General features: G+C 35.7%; 3 protein-coding genes and 2 long non-coding RNA genes across 7 annotated transcripts; all 5 read left to right on the plus strand.

Annotated features, from left to right (window-relative positions):
* Positions 1-733: 733 nt before the first annotated feature.
* LOC110889346 lies at positions 734-4254 on the plus strand. 3 transcript variants are annotated; one of them, XR_004863228.1, is made up of 7 exons: positions 734-1031; positions 1116-1270; positions 1340-1445; positions 1854-1983; positions 3239-3398; positions 3481-3725; positions 3819-4254. It is a non-coding gene; the product is annotated as an uncharacterized LOC110889346 (long non-coding RNA). The 3 variants fall into 3 exon arrangements; XR_004863227.1 differs by lacking the exons at positions 3239-3398; positions 3481-3725; positions 3819-4254 and adding an exon at positions 2091-2581 and having other exon boundaries at positions 1340-1983; XR_002563545.2 differs by lacking the exons at positions 734-1031; positions 1116-1270; positions 1340-1445 and having other exon boundaries at positions 1830-1983.
* Positions 4255-5755: 1501 nt separating this feature from the next.
* On the plus strand, positions 5756-6213 carry LOC118480553. The gene is made up of 2 exons (XR_004863229.1): positions 5756-5887; positions 5980-6213. It is a non-coding gene; the product is annotated as an uncharacterized LOC118480553 (long non-coding RNA).
* A 3660-nt stretch (positions 6214-9873) lies between these two features.
* LOC110887638 (putative F-box protein At3g24700) lies at positions 9874-10929 on the plus strand. The gene has a single exon (XM_022135216.1). The coding sequence runs from the start codon at positions 9874-9876 to the stop codon at positions 10927-10929; it is 1056 nt and encodes a 351-aa protein (XP_021990908.1).
* A 184-nt stretch (positions 10930-11113) lies between these two features.
* Positions 11114-13994, plus strand: LOC110887639. Its single transcript, XM_022135217.1, has 4 exons — positions 11114-11522; positions 11606-12297; positions 12378-12615; positions 12718-13994. Exons 1-4 carry the CDS (start codon positions 11114-11116, stop codon positions 13992-13994), a joined length of 2616 nt encoding a protein of 871 aa, XP_021990909.1.
* Positions 13995-14008: 14 nt separating this feature from the next.
* On the plus strand, positions 14009-15756 carry LOC110887640 (ATP-dependent DNA helicase PIF1-like). Its single transcript, XM_022135218.1, has 2 exons — positions 14009-14147; positions 14213-15756. Exons 1-2 carry the CDS (start codon positions 14009-14011, stop codon positions 15754-15756), a joined length of 1683 nt encoding a protein of 560 aa, XP_021990910.1.
* Positions 15757-18230: the final 2474 nt, after the last annotated feature.

Genomic DNA, 18230 nt, shown 5'->3' on the forward strand with positions numbered 1-18230 from the left:
ATTTCGACTAAAGTCTTACAAGGCTACATTTAAATACACCTTATAAACAACTTACGGACATTCCGAGCCTTCGAACCCAACTTATGGTCAAAACGGACAACGGATGAATCTATTAACATATCGCCATTCCGAGGAGTTACTACGACGTTTAGGCGATCTTTCAACACGAATACATACAAATCACCGACAACAATATCCGGATGTTTTAAAACTTATAAAAACTATTGTGTATTCTTTTAACTAAAAAGCCTATACTTAGTAATTTTTATAAAAATGAAAGAATATATTTTTAACAAATGGGCTTATTTTATAACAAATGGACTATTTTACAAATGGGCTTATTTATAACAAATGGGCTATTTTACAAATGGGCTTATCATCCTAATTGGGCTTAACATAAATACATGGGCTAAGCCCAATATCAAGACTCATGGGTTAAGCCCAAAACCAAACATATGGGCCAAGGCCCAATAACATTAAGCCCAATAACATTTGGGCCCAACACTATTTAGGCCTAACACTATTGAGGCCCAACACTATTGAGGCCCAACACTATTTAGGCCCAACACTACTTGAGCCCAAATAAACATAAATTCTTGGGCTAAGCACAATGACATATAATTGATAAAAATTACACTTATACAATTTACTTATACAAAGACACGAAATCAAGAAGATAAGACCCGATGATACAACTCACAAGATACAAGATTACATATATATATATATATATATATCCAAAGGACTTCTTAAAGTCCATAAATATTCCATTAAAACACCCTTAAAGCATGTTGTACAACCCTCTAAAGCACAATATAATTTACACTTCCAATTATACCCTTCACTCAAAAAAAAAACACACGGGAGTATACAAATCAATTTTAGGGTTTCTCATTCTAATAGCATTTTATCCGCCCCCATCCCGAGCTGCTTTCTCTCTCCCAGGCGATTTCCAGATCTAGGGTTTCAATGACATCGAATCGTTGATTTTCTCTCTATCCGACAGAAGACCCACTGGGGTTGACCTCTAGGTACCGTTTTAAACCACATCTAAAGTTTTTTGTTTGTTATTTGAGTCTGATCTGTTTAATACTTCTACATATGTGTTTGGATAGGGTTTCAATGACACGGAATCGATGATTTTCTCTCTATTCGACACAAGATCCACTGGGGTTGACCTCTAGGTACCGTTTTAAACCATCTTCTCCGAGATCGGCTGCTGCTTATGTTAATCCTCATGGTCTTCTGTTCAGATCTGGTTTTAATACCGGTAATCGTTTAATATAGCTTTAGTTTACTTTGTATCTGTTGTTGAATCTGTTGTTTTTGGTTGATCCAGAGAACTAAAGGCTAGGGTTCAACTAACTGGCAGTTAACTTCTCCGAGATCCGTTGCTGCTCGTGTTAACCCTCATCTTCTTCTGTTCAGATCTGGCTTTAATACTGGTAATCGTTTTACTGTATATAGTTTGAGCTAATGATTTTGTGTTTGAACTTTGAATATGTGAATTTGAGTGTTATTCATGCGGATTGTTGTTAATTAATGGTTATGAGAGTTGTAACTGTACTACAAACTGTTTCGGATATGTTTTTCGTGGATTTGGTGAGTGTTTTAAGTTAATTTGTGTTTGAATTTGTGAAATTTGAGTGTTATGTAAGTGGATTTGTTGTTAATTAACGGTAAAGCAAGTTGAAACTGTACTGAAAACGTTGAGTGTTATGTAAGTGGATTTGTTAATTAACGGTTATGCGAGTTGAAACTATACTGAAAACCGTCGCTGCTGATATGTTTGTTGTGGATTTGGTGAGTATTTTTGGTTAATTTGTGTTTGAATTTTGTGAATTTTGGCTGAGGTGGCTGAACAACAAGTGAGTAGCTTGTGTTTGGAGGCTCAGGAGTTCATGATTGCTGGTAGATGGTTGGATTTGGCTTTGTTGATGATTACTTCTGCTGATTTGGTGTTTTCCAAAGCGTCAAATAAAGGTTAAATCTTTAAACTCAATCTGGTGATTCAGTTTTCAGCTTTTTATTTGTTGTGTTTCTATGTGGCTGTTAACATACTTGTGTTTGTTGGTGCAACTGCTATCAAGGATAAGCTGCAACAAGGGGTTTGGTTTCAATGACACCGAATCGATGATTTTCTCTCTATTCAACACAAGATCCACTGGGGTTTTTCTCTATTCGACACAAAATCCACTGGGGTTGACCTCTAGGTACCGTTATAAACCACATCGTGTTTGAATTCTCCGATCTCTGTGTTTGAGGCGGTTTCGAGGTAATGTGGCCGAGATACACGACGGAGATCGTGATTTCCGGTTGAATTTTGTCGCTGTGTAATCGTTTTTGTTCGTTCATTTCGTTTTCGTGTGGTTTTGGTGAAGTGAGAGAAGACGGAGGCTTCCGGCGAGAAAGTTAGGAATGATATGGTATGATTACGTCATCATTTTTTCGTTTATGTATTTTTGTTATATTGCATTTTGTAGTCGTTGTTATTGTTCAATTTGTTGTGTATGGAGGAAAATTGCAGAATATATGTGTTACTGTTCGTTCGTATTCTAACAGTTAATCGGAATTTTTGAAACAATGATTCTTCTTTTGTTGTGTTCAATTTGTAACCACGAATACGTTGTGTCTCGGTTTTATTGGAGTTTTGACTTTATTTGTGTACTGTTTACACTTTATTGACTTAATTTCTGATAATATTATTGTTCAGTTGTTATTTGTCAACGATGTTTGTTAGGAATTCGTTAGTTTAACTGTTCAAAGCTGTTTGACTTTGTATGGTTGAATTCAACTTCATCATGACATTGAACCAGAAATTGAAACAATAGAGTTAATCATATTCAGGATTAGTTATATGATGATGTACGATGGATGATCAATTCAAAACTTAAGTGCACGGTCGTAATATCTTTCCGTACGGATTTATTATGAGGGAAACTTGTTTATACGGGGCAATTTCTCTGTATTAGGTTTGTATATAATTTTTTTGGGACAAAAACTTGGTTGATTTCGCCAATTAAATCTGCCACTGGTCTATATGTGTGTTAGTTTGTTTAGTCTTGTGAGGTTTGAACGATTTTAGCACACTGACACGATATAATTGTTTGTAATCGGTGTGGATTTGTCAGGTTTGGGTTTATGATCCTTTTTTATTATCAGTCATCATTCCGAACACCTAGACCTGTTGACGTTTATGAACGGAACCATATCCAACTTATGTTTTTGGTTTCGACAGGTGGAAGGAAGGGTTTGTTCCGAGGATACACTAAACTATCTGAATGATCTTGACTGGACGGATAAAGTTCCAGAGTGCCCTGTATACTTTCCAAGTAAAGAAGAGTTTGAGGATCCTTTGATTTATCTACAAAAGATCGCTCCAGAAGCTTCACGATTTGGTAATACTTGTTAATAAAAATTGATAAAAGTTAATGTGGTTCTCTAAATTCATATTTTCTTCTTCAATCCTTTTGTATTTAGGTATATGCAAGATTGTTTCTCCTTTAAGTGCTTCAGTTCCTGCTGGAATAGTTTTGACGAGAGAGAGTCGGTTTCGAGGTAATGTGGTCGAGATACACGACGGAGATCGTGATTTCCGGTTGAATTTTGTCGCTGTGTAACCGTTTTTGTTCGTTCATTTCGGTTGAATTTTTTCGCTCATCCATTTGAAAACATTCTGTCATTGTTGCCCCCAAATTCGTGGCTTGGATTGCACCTTGTTCCCGGTATTTTTTTTTTTGTATTTTACGATACATTGTTAGTCGTTTTTCACTTTTTGTTTTCAATTGTTATTAATTTTCATTGACTGCATTATTTAGATCATAGAGGTGATGCAGCAAGAGCGGAAAACTGACTTACTTTATCGTTTGGGAGTGAATTAATCGGTTCGCAGACCGCTGCGAATGCTGCACTTTCTGCTGCGAATGTTGCACCGGTGGTTTCGGCTAATGGTCAACCTGAAGAGAGCTAGAATCTTGTTGGAATCTAACGCGAACCCTAACCGGACATTTGTGAAGGTATACAAATCAGGGTGTGTTGGGAGGTCATTAGACATGAGCCGTTTCAACAGCTACCATGAGCTGAGAGAAGAACTGGGTCAGATGTTCAGGTTCGAGGGTCTGCTTGAAGACCCGCAAAGATTAGGCTGGCAGTTTGTATTTTCATCGACAGTCACTGCTCTTGTGGTTGTTGTTGGTTTACAAGATGTCAAGATGACTTTGGGGGTTCGACCTGGCAACTGCCCTCATTTTAGATTGTATGGTATGATTATATTCCTATTAATCATTTTTTGGTCATCCGTCATTGTTTAAAATGCATCTATCTGATAATGACATTATTGGAAGGTGATGTATGATGCAGCTGGTGTACGAGTGTAAGCTGGGCACAATTATGCTAACAGATTTTTTATGAAGCAAAGCATAGATTAAAAACATGCAGCAAAGAGAGGAAGGAAGGTGCATACCCCTTCTAACAATAGCCTGCATAGTCGCAATCCGACCTCTTGGGCCAGCTAAACAAAAAGACGAGCCTTTGGCGGGACCCAGGGGTTCCATCTAAAATGGACCAAAGGAGGGGACTGACTTTTGCTGATGATCTATCTAAGCTGGTTGTAATGGAGAGATCCGCCAACTCAACTCTCCAACCCCAATTATCCGAGCGCTCAGTTAAAAGAGCCCGGGATACCCGTCAGCAAAGTGCAGGTATTTTTTTTAGTAATCTTATTCTTATTTTGTGTTAGTTATGTTTGTATAGATGATAATATTTTGAAAACTAAATGTTGCTTTTGTTTCTCTTTATGGACTTCAGCTTATATATAATAATCATTCCTTATGTTCGCGAACCACTGATTTTTGAATTCTAATAACTGTTAAGTGATGGGTGTTAAGATGTCATCTCTGGCTGTGTTTGTTTGCAAATGACCATAACGGTTTAATTGTTTGATACCATTTAGGTTTTTGTTGGTAGTACAATTTACTACTTTAATTTCAGTTGCCAATGAATTAGTTGCGGAATTGTAGACGTTTATTTTCATTGTCAAACTCTTGGAACATTAAAGCAATATTATTCTTATTTCAAGTATAGCTGTTCTTGAATGATGTATATTGTCAACATTTTTCAGCTGTTAACATCAATCTCTCTGTGTTTGTTTCTTATCATGAATGTCACAAACTCCAAAATTCCAAATTTTGTTTGGAACTATTGTTTTTTAACGAGTGTTAATTATATCAAGTCTTTTCCTTCATTAGCTAAGTCAAACACTGTTAACTTTATTTGTGTACTGAACATCTTATTGGTTTTAAACAAGAAACCAATATCTTGTTGGTTTTAAACAAGAAACCAATATCTTGTTGGTTTTATACTAATATTTGAACAAGCCCCAACTAAAAGATGTTATGTGCACAGGTTGAAAAGAGGTGAACATCTGGGTTGAAAAGAGGGAATAGTGGTCAACAATGGTCAGAAGGGTGAAAAGAGGGAACAACTGTCCGAACTCAGCTTGGTTGAAAAGAGGGAACAATGGTCAACAGTGGTCAGTATGCTGAAAAGAGGTGAAGTGTGGTCAGAATTCAGCAGTCGGCTGAAAAGAGGTGAACAGTGGTCAGAATTCAGTCAATACATCTACTTTTTTTTTCAACTTATAGCTTTTTTTTGGTCAACTTACGGCTGGGTTGGGTTAAAAAGTAGATGTTTACTTTTTTGACATTATATATTCAGGTTTAAAAAGTAGATGTCAAAAGTACAAACTACTTTTGACATTATATATAGTAAATTTAAGCTTCATAAACTCCATCCAACTTTCTACAAACACTACACACCCACCTTCACCTTCAGTTTGCTGCTACATAGAATTAACAACATTCAGAAAATCAATTCTAACCGTCTAATTGTAAGTTAGTGTCAGTTTAACTTAAGGTTACTTTTAAAGCTCACTTTTGTTATATTTGTATTCCTAACAAATTGTGTTTTATTTCATTTCAGAATACTATTTTCATCTGGGTCTTCCATTGTTTCTCACCTCTATACATTTGATTCTTGCATTATTTCTCTATTTTTAACATCTTGGTCCTGCGTTGTGGTAAGTATTTCTCACATTTCGACTGTTTATTTTGTATGTGTGTTGTACTCTTACATAGTGATAACAATGTTTGATACACCGATTGTAAAAATCTTACACTATTTTAGTTGTTAAGACTTATCGACTGTTTTATTTTATATGTGATAACAATCTTCACTTTTTCCCGTTCTGTAAAAAAATATCAATGTGAACCTCAACCGGCAATGTTATGTTTATACACAAGCAAGTCTCTCTTTGAGTTAAATTAAGATAGTATTTACAACCAGTATTCTGTTTTCTTCTAAATTTTTACACCCAAAATTTGCAATGGGCTGGGTTTTGATTGAGTCTGCACTATGACAATATAGATTGTGAAGCAAGACATACATGATTAATTGATTATAACATTATAATATTGATTTTATTAAAAAGTTAACAAGTACAAGATCATCTACTGTACGTTTGTGTTCACTTATATTGGAACATGTTAAATTTTCAAATACAGTCATTTAAAAATATTCATTGATAAGTGACGAGGCAAAAAATCAAAGCGTTGCTTTCTTTTTGCTTCAGCTTCAACATTCGATGCTTTGCTACTTCACTGTAAAAAGGCTGCTGTAGCACCATGCTATGGCGTCCAAGTTTATGTTCAGTACATAGGTAAAAAATAAAAGCTTTAATGCAGAGAATCAATATAAATTAGTTAAAATATATTATATTGTAAAAGAAAATGATACTAATAATATCCATTTGGAGGCAACAAAGATATGCAAATTAGATCAAATAAGTGGTTGGTATGAACCACTGATCAACAATTCCATTAAAAACAGTGATAAACAAATGAAGTTATACAAAACATGGTATGTACAACAGAAGGGTTTAGGAACCTCTTTTCAAAAAAATATGTATATTCATTTTAAAATTTAATGTTATAGGTTGAATTTTATTCTAAAATTTAGGACCAGTATTTTGTTCTCTTCCTGTTTTTGGTGGAATCCATAAGCCACAAAAAGTACGACATATATACTATTATAGAATTGTTTTTATGTAATTCCACTACAAACAACCTCTGATAATTGATTTGTAGTTAATATTTGATTTGGGCATTCTATTATATTTTATTTACTATAATATTTTTGTTTTTAAAAAAAATTATAACATGATTGTTAAGTTAGTTGATTATAGAAAAGGTAATATAAAGCTACACAGTAAGTTTAGTATATTTGTTCATACAAATTATATATTATAAAATTTTGAAGGTTGTTTTGTACTAACGTTTAGATTTTAAAGTAGTTTCATTGTTAAAAAATACATCGTATATTTGTTAAGACTTAAAGTATCTTAATTATTAAAAAAATACATCGTATATTAAGGTGAGTAATAATTTTTTAATTAAACGAGAAAATTTGAAGAAAAGATAATGTTAGATATTAGGGTGAGTTAATCTTTTTTGTTTTGTTTAAGAAGAAAGACAAAGGAACCGGCTACAATCGTTGTCAATAATTAATTTTTTCAGAATATCATAACTTTGTATCCAATAAAATTGTATTTAAACTAATTTTATTTGCTTAAAAATTGATCTTTATATCCAATCAAAATTATATTTTTCAGTTTACAATTCATTCCAAACACATATCAATTGAGAGGTATGGGTGGTGGTTATCCAATTCCAATTGAACCACAAGGGCCTTCAAGTCATGGAAGATCAAACCCTTCTCCAGTGACAACCCCACCTTCCGTAACAAACCCACCCCCCGTCACAAACCCACCTCCCGTCACAAACCCAACTCCTGTCACAATTCCTCAAGATAATGATCCAAACACTTGGACGGATGAAGAGTTGATTTGGGCGTATGACTATACCTTTGCTCAACTACAATTTGGGGCACTACGTATTGGGGAGGGGCATTATCGTCCATTGGCAAACACTCCTATAGTGCCAAACCATCCACCATCTTCAAACCCCCCTCAAGTGGAAAACCCCCATCAAACACAAGGAGTAACGAATTGGGCTGAAGGGTACGAAACCGATCCTGGAGCGGAATACGAACCACCCTTGGATGAAGAAATGAATTGGGAACCTTAAAAAAACGTTATTGATGAATGCATCCACCGAAACGACGATGATAATGATTGATTCTCCTATGATTCGGTGTTTTGTGTTTTAGTAATATTTAATGTGATTTACTAAATGTTCTATTATGTGTTAGTTATTTTTATTTCAATGTATTTTTGTTTTGTATTAGTTTGAATTTTATTTATGTAGATGTTTCGGTTTTAATTATGTATTAATATAACTTTTTTATTTTAAGGCTATTTAAATTTTAATCATGTATTACTTTAATTTTAGCTGGCTCCCTCTCTTATCTACTTGACCAGATATAAATTTAAATATATGTAATTTTTATTTTTTCTTTGACTAACATTGAACATTAATAGGATATGTCTGGTCATTGTACGGTCGACGAATTTTCATCATTGAGAAATGATAGAGCATGGTATAATCTAACCTTTGTTATGGTCGAGCTTATTTGGCATGACATCGAGGGAAAGAGATTAGTGATTATTTTTCTTGATCAAAACGTAAGAACATTATTTTTATTTGCTATATATGTTATACGTGTGAATGTTTTTTCACCACTAAATGTGTTCTTTTTTTAGAGACAAAAAATTGTTGCGATCGTTCCACAACATTTGATACACCTATATAATGACGCTACATTGATGGGTGGCTTTTTTTCGTTGAATCATTTCCAAATTGAGAATCTCCACTATCATGAGTACCCAAAGTACCATAATTACCTCTTAGTCTGTTCGGAGAAAAAAATCGTCATCAATGAATATACGAAGCTTTTATCACTAGAGCTTACGATTCCAAGAGGTGCTTGTATATATCCGTTGGTGCCTTCCATTAAAAAATTGAAGCATGACAGAAGACCTAAAAAATTTATTGTTGGTACATATAAAATCCCATTCTTTATTTTTTGATTAAAAATATAAAAGTTTATATATTTAGATATTAGATATGGTGTATACAATTTGGTTGATTTCATTGTAGATGTGGTTGGGAGGATAGTAGAAGGTAAACGGGATCGTTGTTGTTTCGAACTTTCTCTTCGAGATAAGACGTAAGTCATTATTAACATATTAGAGACATAATAATTACATCGTATGTAACAAAAAACTAATTTTAAAAGAACTTCCCCCAAAATTGTTGTGTACAGTGGTCATACAATACAAATGTTTTTGTCCTTCCTGAAGCCTTCTGATGTTATATATACCATTCAAGCGGTGCAACGCAAGTCTATCATATACGTATCACGTGTCAAGTTGGTTCACCTACCGGATAGTACGTTATGCTTTAAACATCAACTTTCTAAAAAATTAGTTACATTTAATGGGTTATGTAATTTAATACAAGTTGTATTTTATTTGTTTTTTCAGTTAATATTTTGAAGTCTACAGACTGAGTAGGATTACGTACGACCCAGATATGCTCGAGGCACGAGATATTTAAATTATGGATCTATACTTAAGTCCCTGTTCATGATAGAAAGATTGGGTGTTTTTATATCTTTAGTTGTTGAATATTAAAATCCATGATGGTGTTTTGTGATTTGCTTTTGGTTAACTGCCTTTATGTTTCTTTCCTACTTGTAGAAGTATACTTTAGTTTGTTTAATATTATATTATGTTATAACAAGTATGTTATATTACTTGATTAAAAAGTAATGGTTACACCTATTTTCCACCAAACTATAATCTAGATAGGTTGGACAACTAAAAAGTAATTATTTATCTTAAACGAAGGTATCACCATGGCTGATCTTCCTATTGAAACAATATTTGAGATATTAACGAGGGTGCCAGCGAAGGTCGTAGGACGTTCTAGGAGTGTTTGTAAGGAATGGTATGCGTTGCTGTCAACTCGAGATTTCATAAGGGTACATTGTTCTCGCTCATTAGTTTCATCTAACCAGAGGGTTCTCTTAATTGACGACCTAACATGCTCTGTTCATCCGATCATCTTTCAATCCTATGATTATGGACCAAGGTCAATAGTTACATTACCATTCGACCACCAAAATAATGATGTGTCAATACTTTCACATTTGAATGGATTGTTGTGTGTTTGCTTGAATCATACAAACGAGTTGCTTCTTTGGAATCCAACAACTACTGCTTTCAAGCGTTTGTCAACACCTGATTCTCTTGGAATCTATATAAATAATCTTGATGCCGTTGGTTTGTATGCTGATGATGCCGATGATTACAAGGTCTTGCATATCAAGCGTAGGTGTGGTGTATATGAAAGCTATGTTTATTCTAGGGAATTAAACTTTTGGAGAAATATTCCTTTCTTAACAAGACAAGAGTACCTTAGCCCCAATTTCTATTGGTCACCAGGCACATTTTGTGGTGGTACTCTGTATTTCACTCTTTGCGAATGTTGGGTTGGAGGTACAAATGTGGTGATTTGTTTTGATATTAATTCAGAGCAGTTCAAGGAGATAAGCCTTCCACCTGTTCCATCTACGGGATTTGTTCAAGGTGTTTTAGTGAATGTAAAAAATGAGCTTCACATGTTTGCTACGACTGGCTGGTTTGAGATAACAATTGACCTGTGGACGCTAAAAGAGGATTACTGGATTAAGGTCTTATCGTGTCCTCCGATCCCCCCAATATCATTGTCATTGTGGGGCGATATAACACATTACGTGACGAATGGTAATTGGTTTGTGATGACTAAATTAGGGAAGCTTTTTACTATTGAAATGGATACGAAGCCCTTCGAAATTCTTTATCCAGTTACTTGGTTTCGTGGTTATAAGGGTGCGGTGTTTGTGGAGACCGTTGTTTCACCAAGTATTTAGTTTGGCTTTCACTTAATGTTATCATTATGTATTCGATGTTTTAAGAATTTTGGTTTTCTATTTCTGGTAATCATGTTATTTTGTTTAAGTGTCGTGTACTATTCTTGTAATAATTTCAGAATTTCATCATCTATAACTATCTTTTATTTAATTTGCAAGGTATTTGACACTTTAACAATTTACAATGACTAATGGACAACCAAACCATCTTAATCAAGCTTCTAGCTCTCATTCATCTACTAGAGCTGAAAAACGAAAAGGGTATAACAAAAGATATTATGCTGCACGCAAAGAAAATAACAAAGTCCCAAAATTTGGGAGTAGTGAGGTCTCCCACAGTGCTTCATCACTATCTTTAATGAGTAATAGATCAGCAGAAAGGACACCGTTAAGAAGTTTACAGACTAATATTACTCAATTTACCCAAATGACAAACGTGAACGTGTCAAGTATTTCTACCGTGAAACGTAAGGAGTACAATGGAATGCATATTTCAAACGGTAGTCAAATTACATCAACCCCGACTAATGATGCTACGCCGACAACCACATTCCCCAATGTAATTGATGAAGTCGTTACCAGAACATCACGAGGTTTCTATTTATTTAACATTGATTTCTTTATTGAATTTGATATCTTTAATAACCTTCATTACTTAAGACAACGTTTTTTTTAGGTGTTCGAATTCAACCACGTACACTTTTACCTCAATTTTCTGAAGTAGTTGATCAACCTTCCTTCCAAAATGAGAATGTAGAAGATGATCCATATAACTTTGTTTACGATCGTTTACCTAGAGAACATCGTGTTTTAAAAGAACGTGGTGCATGTCCTGATTGTGGAGCAAAACGTTTTCAATTTGAATTTGATACCTTTTGTTGTATGAGTGGGAAAACTGTGTTAGCAAATTCAGAAATTCCAGAGGAATTGCACCGACTTTTCACATCGCAAGATGAAATTGGAAATATTTTTAGGCAAAACATTCGTGCTTATAACACCAACTTTTCTTTTGCCTCAATGGGAGTGACGTTGGATGATACATTGAACAATATGAGAGACGGTGTATATACTTTTCGTGCACATAGAGGAATATATCACAAAATCGACCAATTAGTTCCGAGGGATGGAACCCCTAGGTACCTGCAGTTGTATTTTTATGATCCTGATGCCGAGTTAGATCTCAGACTCCAATGGCCAAATCTTGATCGTCGTATTACTCAGATTTTGACACGCGTTCTTTCTACAAACCCATATGTCGATACATTTAGAAGACTTGCAGAACTAGGACCTCTGGACAACTATAGAGTCACTTTGAATGCTTCAGTTGAACTTGACCAAAGGGTGTACAACCGACCAACGACATCAGAGGTATATAAAATATATTATATTAATTACAATTATTTAATAGTATTGCGTATTTTACTTACTTATAGTTCACGATTATATAGGTTGCTGGTATTTGGGTTGAAGGTAATGACAATATCACTTCGTATAAACGAAGTATTGTTGTGTATGGTAGGTCTGAATATAGCCAAACTATTCAGCCGTACTTTAGTTGTTACGATCCATTGTCGTATCCTCTATTTTTTCCTAATGGTGAGTCGGGTTGGCATGCAAACATACCACGGCACGGAGTATCAATAAATGAGGTTCGCAACAATGACAACATCGAAGGAGAAATGGAAGGTACCAACAATTTATTATGCTTTTTTAGTGAAGATCATAAAAATACCGTAATGCGTCTTATTTTTATTAATAGTTTGTTTTTAAAACATCTTCATCGTTCAGAGGCTAACACACGAAGTGGTAGAACAACCGTGGCTATGCGAGAGTACTACTGTTACAAGTTCCAGATTCGATCTACCGAAAACGTGCTTCTGTTCGGTGGTAGACTGCTACAACAGTTTGTGGTAGATGTTTACATAAAAATTGAGACATCACGCTTAGAATTTTGTGAGAGAAACCAGGCTAAGATACGTGCCGATTTGTACCAAGGTCTTGTGGATTGCGTCAATGCTGGTGAGGTTCATGCAAACAGAGTCGGGAAAAGAATTGTGTTGCCTGCATCTTTCATCGGAGGGCCTCGCGACATGCGACGTCGGTTTCTAGATGCGATGACTTTAGTTCAAGACGACGGCAAGCCTGATATATTCCTTACAATGACGTGTAATCCTAAGTGGCCTGAGATATGTGATAATTTACATGTTGGTCAAACTGCACAAGATCATCCAGACCTTGTTTCAAGAGTGTTCCGGGGTAAATTAGAAGATCTTAAGGAACAACTCTTCAAGAAACATATCCTTGGGGAAGTTAAGTCATACGTTTATGTCATTGAATTTCAAAAGCGTGGTTTGCCGCACGCACATTTTCTCCTTATCATGTACCCGCAACACAAGATCAATAACGCGGACCATTATGATAAGGTTATGTGTGCTGAAATTCCTAACAAACAAAGACATCCCAAATTTCATGAGATGGTTGTCAAGCACATGATTCACGGTCCTTGCGGCAATTTACGATTAAGCAGTCCTTGTATGCAGGGTGATCCTAAAATTTGTCGTTTTCATTATCCTAGACAATTTAATGAACATACAACACAAGGAGAAGATGCGTATCCGTTGTATCGAAGGAGAGACACCGAGATAGAAGTGGATGTACGAGGAAAAACACTTGATAATAGATGGGTGGTCCCATATAACCCAAGGCTTTTGATGATGTTTAACTGCCACATCAATGTTGAAGTTTGCTCAAGTATAAAATCTGTGAAATATCTTTTTAAATATGTTTATAAAGGACATGACAAACAGGTTATTCAAGTTGATCAAAGTGAGCCAGGGGTTGTTGTTAATGAGATAAAGAGCTTTCAAGATGCACGCTACATATCGCCCCCAGAGGCTATGTGGCGCATTTTTTCCTTCTCTCTTTCTCAAATCTCTCCTTCTGTTTTAGCCTTACAGCTTCATCTCCCAAATAATCAGATGGTTAGATTTAGAGATGATGACTTAATATCTAATATTGTTGATAGGGAAAGGGATAAGAGAACCATGAAAAACAACATTTTTTGAGAGAAATAGAATCGATGAAACAGCAAGGGTATATTTGTATAAAGATTTTCCAAAACACTTTACGTGGAATGGAAGCACACGCCGTTGGAATCCTCGTGGCGGTAAAAAACAAAGAGGTCGTATCGTTTCCGCTAATCCAGCCGAAGGAAAAAGGTACTACTTACGCCTACTTTTGTCAAATGTCAGAGGGCCTACTTCTTTTGAACATCTTTGCACAGTTAATGGTCAACGGTGTGAGACATTTCGAAAAGCAGCTCTTGAGTTAGGCTTAATAGAAGACGATGAATATCTATCACAATGTCTCGAAGAAGCCTCTACGTTTCAGTTTCCCAATGCTCTTCGAAGGTTATTTGCGACCATAATGATTTTTTGCCAACCTGGAGATATTCGAAAGTTATGGAATGACCATTTTGAATCACTGTCTGAAGATCATCGGTTACACTGTCAAAGTATAGAACGAGTTCAAAATATGGTTCTTACTGAAATTAGTGTCTTGCTACAATCCATGGGTAAAAATATCAATGAATTCGACCTTCCTAAGATAACAGACGATGTTAACTTACAAGATGCAGGTTATCGTGAGTTACAAGAAGAGTATGGGATTGTTTTGGAACCTGAACACTTAAGTGCCAAAGATTCACTTAATCCGGACCAAAAAAACGTGTTTGATGAGATCATGATGCATGTTGATAATGATCTTCCAGGCGTGTTCTTTATTGATGACCCAGGTGGAACTGGAAAAACATTTTTGTACATTGCCTTGCTTGCTGAAATTCGGTCACGTGGTCTTATTGCTCTCGCAACAGCTTCATCAGGTGCAGCGGCTAATAATATGCCAGGAGGTAGAACGGCTCACTCAAGATTCCAGATTCCTCTTAATCTTGAAAATAACTCAATGTGCAATATCAAAAAACAGAGTGGGGCCGCTAAACTGATTCGGTCTGCCAAAATAATCATATGGGATGAAGCGTCGATGGCTAAACGACAGGCGATAGAGGCAGTCGATCGTACATTCCAAGACATTATAGGCGTTAGTCTCCCATTTGGTGGGAAGATAATGGTTATGGGAGGTGACTTCAGACAGGTGTTGCCGGTTATTAAACGTGGCACTCGAGCACAGATTGTAGACTCCAGCGTACGAATGTCACCTCTTTGGTCTTTGACTAAGAAGATGCGGTTGACCATAAATATGAGAGCGCTGAAAGATCCATGGTTTTCTAAATTTCTTTTAAGAGTCGGCGATGGAACTGAAGAACCAATCGAAGGAAACTATATTCGCATACCTGATGACATGACAATTCAGTGCAACGACAGAGAAAACGATATTAAAGAATTGATCCATGCCATCTTTCCATCAATTGAAGATAATGTATATTCTTCAGATTATATAATCTCTAGAGCAATATTGTCCACTAAAAATGAGAGTGTTGATGAGATTAATAATCAAATGATTGAAATTTTTCAAGGGGAGGAAAAAGTTTATTACAGTTTTGATGAAGCTGAAGACGATCAGCGTAACTTCTATCCGGTCAAGTTCTTAAACTCGCTAAATGTTAGTGGTTTGGCGCCTCATAAGCTTCGTTTAAAAATTGGATGCCCAATAATATTGTTACGTAATATCGATCCTTCACATGGCCTGTGTAATGGCACGCGGTTGATATGTAAGGGTTTCATGCGAAATGTTATTGATGCGGAAATTGCAGTCGGTCAACATGCGGGAAAAAGAGTTTTTTTTGCCAAGAATCCCTCTGACCCTTTCTGAAGATGACATGTTCCCATTCAAGCTGAAAAGAAAACAATTTCCAATTCGACTTAGCTTTTCCATGACGATTAATAAAGCTCAAGGTCAAACAATTCCGAACGTTGGTATTTATCTACCGGATTCTGTATTTTCACATGGACAACTTTATGTCGCGTTATCAAGAGGGATTTCAAGACAAAGTACGAAGGTGTTGGTACATCACACCAAAGAATTCAAACAACGCGGAGTTTACACATCAAATGTTGTCTACCAGGAAGTGTTGCGTGATTAATTAATCGCATCCGTATCAAAAAGAAGGTAAGTTAGTAGATGTTGTGCCTTATTTGCTTCCAGAAATTACCTTTTAATTACTATTTTAAATCACCTGTAAGTGTCTAACATTTTTTTTCTGTGTCGAAATCTGGTACAGTAGAGGAGAAGATGCAAGAAAGTCATAAGCGAACGGATGTTTTGGTAAAACAAGAAGAGATACAAGAGACTCCCCAGATTTTGTTTTTATTGTTTTGTCCAGCTACTTGACTATTTTGAACTCTTCTTGTTTTTAATTACATCTACTTCCTTGTTTTGTACTCTTCTTGTAGAAGATCACCAAAGAATCGATAAACTAACAGAAAAACCAGTGCCATCATATCACGAATAAGAAAACTAACTTAAGTACTATACAATATATCACGAGACGACGGATAAACTAACGGTAAACAAGTATACTATTGTAAATTGCCACTCCCGCCGCATCGTGCGGGTAAGTGACTAGTATATATATATATATATATCTGGTGAAATATATATATAACAGTTTAACAATTCATTCATCTAATGCACAGTTCAACGAATAATACAGACATACAAGTCTTACACATATTTAAGATACAAGACTTGTACTCAAGTCATTTACAAAGACCGAAGTGTCTAACAAATATAAAAACATTTGTAGGTCGCAACATTGTTCAAGACGACCACGCGTAAGATCACAAACACTTATCATTCACGGACGCAATACTGTGAGTTCATGTCCCCTATTCATTTAAATGTTTTACAACTTTACAACTATCGGGGAAAATACATGTTCAATCGTATGTTAAAGTTAGGGAATGAAACACCTTAGATCATGTGCGAATTAGGGTTATACATCTAAGCACCATTAATCCAGTTTGGACCTAGGTACATGTGGTTAGATCTAATGGGTTTTGGCGAGCCCCACTCTTGGTCGTGGACCCATACAAAAGAGTGCTTTTGTGTCCCAGTCGATAGGAGTCGACATAAAATCGTCTAGGGTTGGATTGCTTCCTTTTTCGTCACACATATTAATGTCCTTGCAAAACATTAATGATCAACGATTTCATTCACACTTTACATACTACAACTTACATTTTAAATACATCTTTTACAACTAAACTGCATGAATTCGCCAACTTTTGTTGATGTTTTCCAAACTTAACATGTATTTCAGGGATTCTCAGTCAAGATAACAAGTACCAGAATTCCATGCCATCTTTTGGAGGGTTTAACTATTATATTCCACCTCTTTGCGGTAATATTATGGTTTAAACCTTAGTAGTTTATTTTCATTTTGATGTATGTAACAATAACACTTTAGTTTCATTTTAATGGTTTGTAATTGACACACTAAACTTATGTTGTGATCTTTTGAAAACAATTATGTAATGGCAATGGAGTATGTTTTATTCATATAGTTTGTTCATGTACATCGATATTTATGCAATGAAAACCATACAGATCACACCTCGCGCTTCTGCTATGAGCGGGTGTGACAGGTTGGTATCAGAGCATCGATTGTAGTGGACCAAGATTCTTTCTCGAGTCTAAGTCTACAATCACTAGGGATCTCTCACGAAAATCATTTAAACACAAATAAATGTTTTCATTTGCATAAACATTTTTTATGGTCCATTTTCAACAAGAATTCATCTCATACAAATCAAGCAAGGACATTAGTGTCTTAGTCATCTAAATGGTAGACATGCAACTTTAAGTTAATCCACACAACACAATTAGGATAACTTAAAATGAACCTTATGTGAAAAAAATACATTTCGTGTATATATGTAAAGTAACAAATAATCATACGTGTCGAACAACTTATTTCTCAGGTCACCATGTCTTCATCTGAAGGAAGAAACGTTTACGAGGACATAGACCCCATGGAGATTGTATCTGATGACGACTATGTGCTGGAGGTTCAGGTCATCTCATCTGATAGCGACTCTACATCTGACAGCGACATGGACGACTTCCAACCATTCGCACTTCTGGGCGACATCATCGATGATGATGTGTTAGCTATTCCTCCCCCACTTAATGATATAGTTATTATAGGTCACCCGGAGGGTGAACATGTAGTCGAGGTTATACCCTTAGACGTCGCTCCTCTTGACGTTATGCCATTTATCGTCGACCTCGACGATGACGACGACGTCGTTCTGGTGATTCCAGTGGATCACATGGATGCTGAT

The sequence above is a fragment of the Helianthus annuus genome, chromosome 7, assembly GCF_002127325.2.
Source record: "Helianthus annuus cultivar XRQ/B chromosome 7, HanXRQr2.0-SUNRISE, whole genome shotgun sequence".
In the NCBI taxonomy this organism is placed as follows: domain Eukaryota; kingdom Viridiplantae; phylum Streptophyta; class Magnoliopsida; order Asterales; family Asteraceae; genus Helianthus; species Helianthus annuus.

Bases quoted from the DNA above. Each gene is read 5' to 3' on its own strand.
- LOC110887640 (XM_022135218.1), top strand. From the start codon at position 14,009: ATGAAACAGCAAGGGTATATTTGTATAAAGATTTTCCAAAACACTTTA. The intron at 14,148-14,212 runs GTACTACTTACG...ATCTTTGCACAG, and splicing joins AATCCAGCCGAAGGAAAAAG to TTAATGGTCAACGGTGTGAG.
- LOC110887639 (XM_022135217.1), top strand. From the start codon at position 11,114: ATGACTAATGGACAACCAAACCATCTTAATCAAGCTTCTAGCTCTCAT. The intron at 12,298-12,377 runs GTATATAAAATA...ACGATTATATAG, and splicing joins ACCGACCAACGACATCAGAG to GTTGCTGGTATTTGGGTTGA. The intron at 12,616-12,717 runs GTACCAACAATT...TTCATCGTTCAG, and splicing joins CATCGAAGGAGAAATGGAAG to AGGCTAACACACGAAGTGGT.
- LOC110887638 (XM_022135216.1), top strand. From the start codon at position 9,874: ATGGCTGATCTTCCTATTGAAACAATATTTGAGATATTAACGAGGGTG.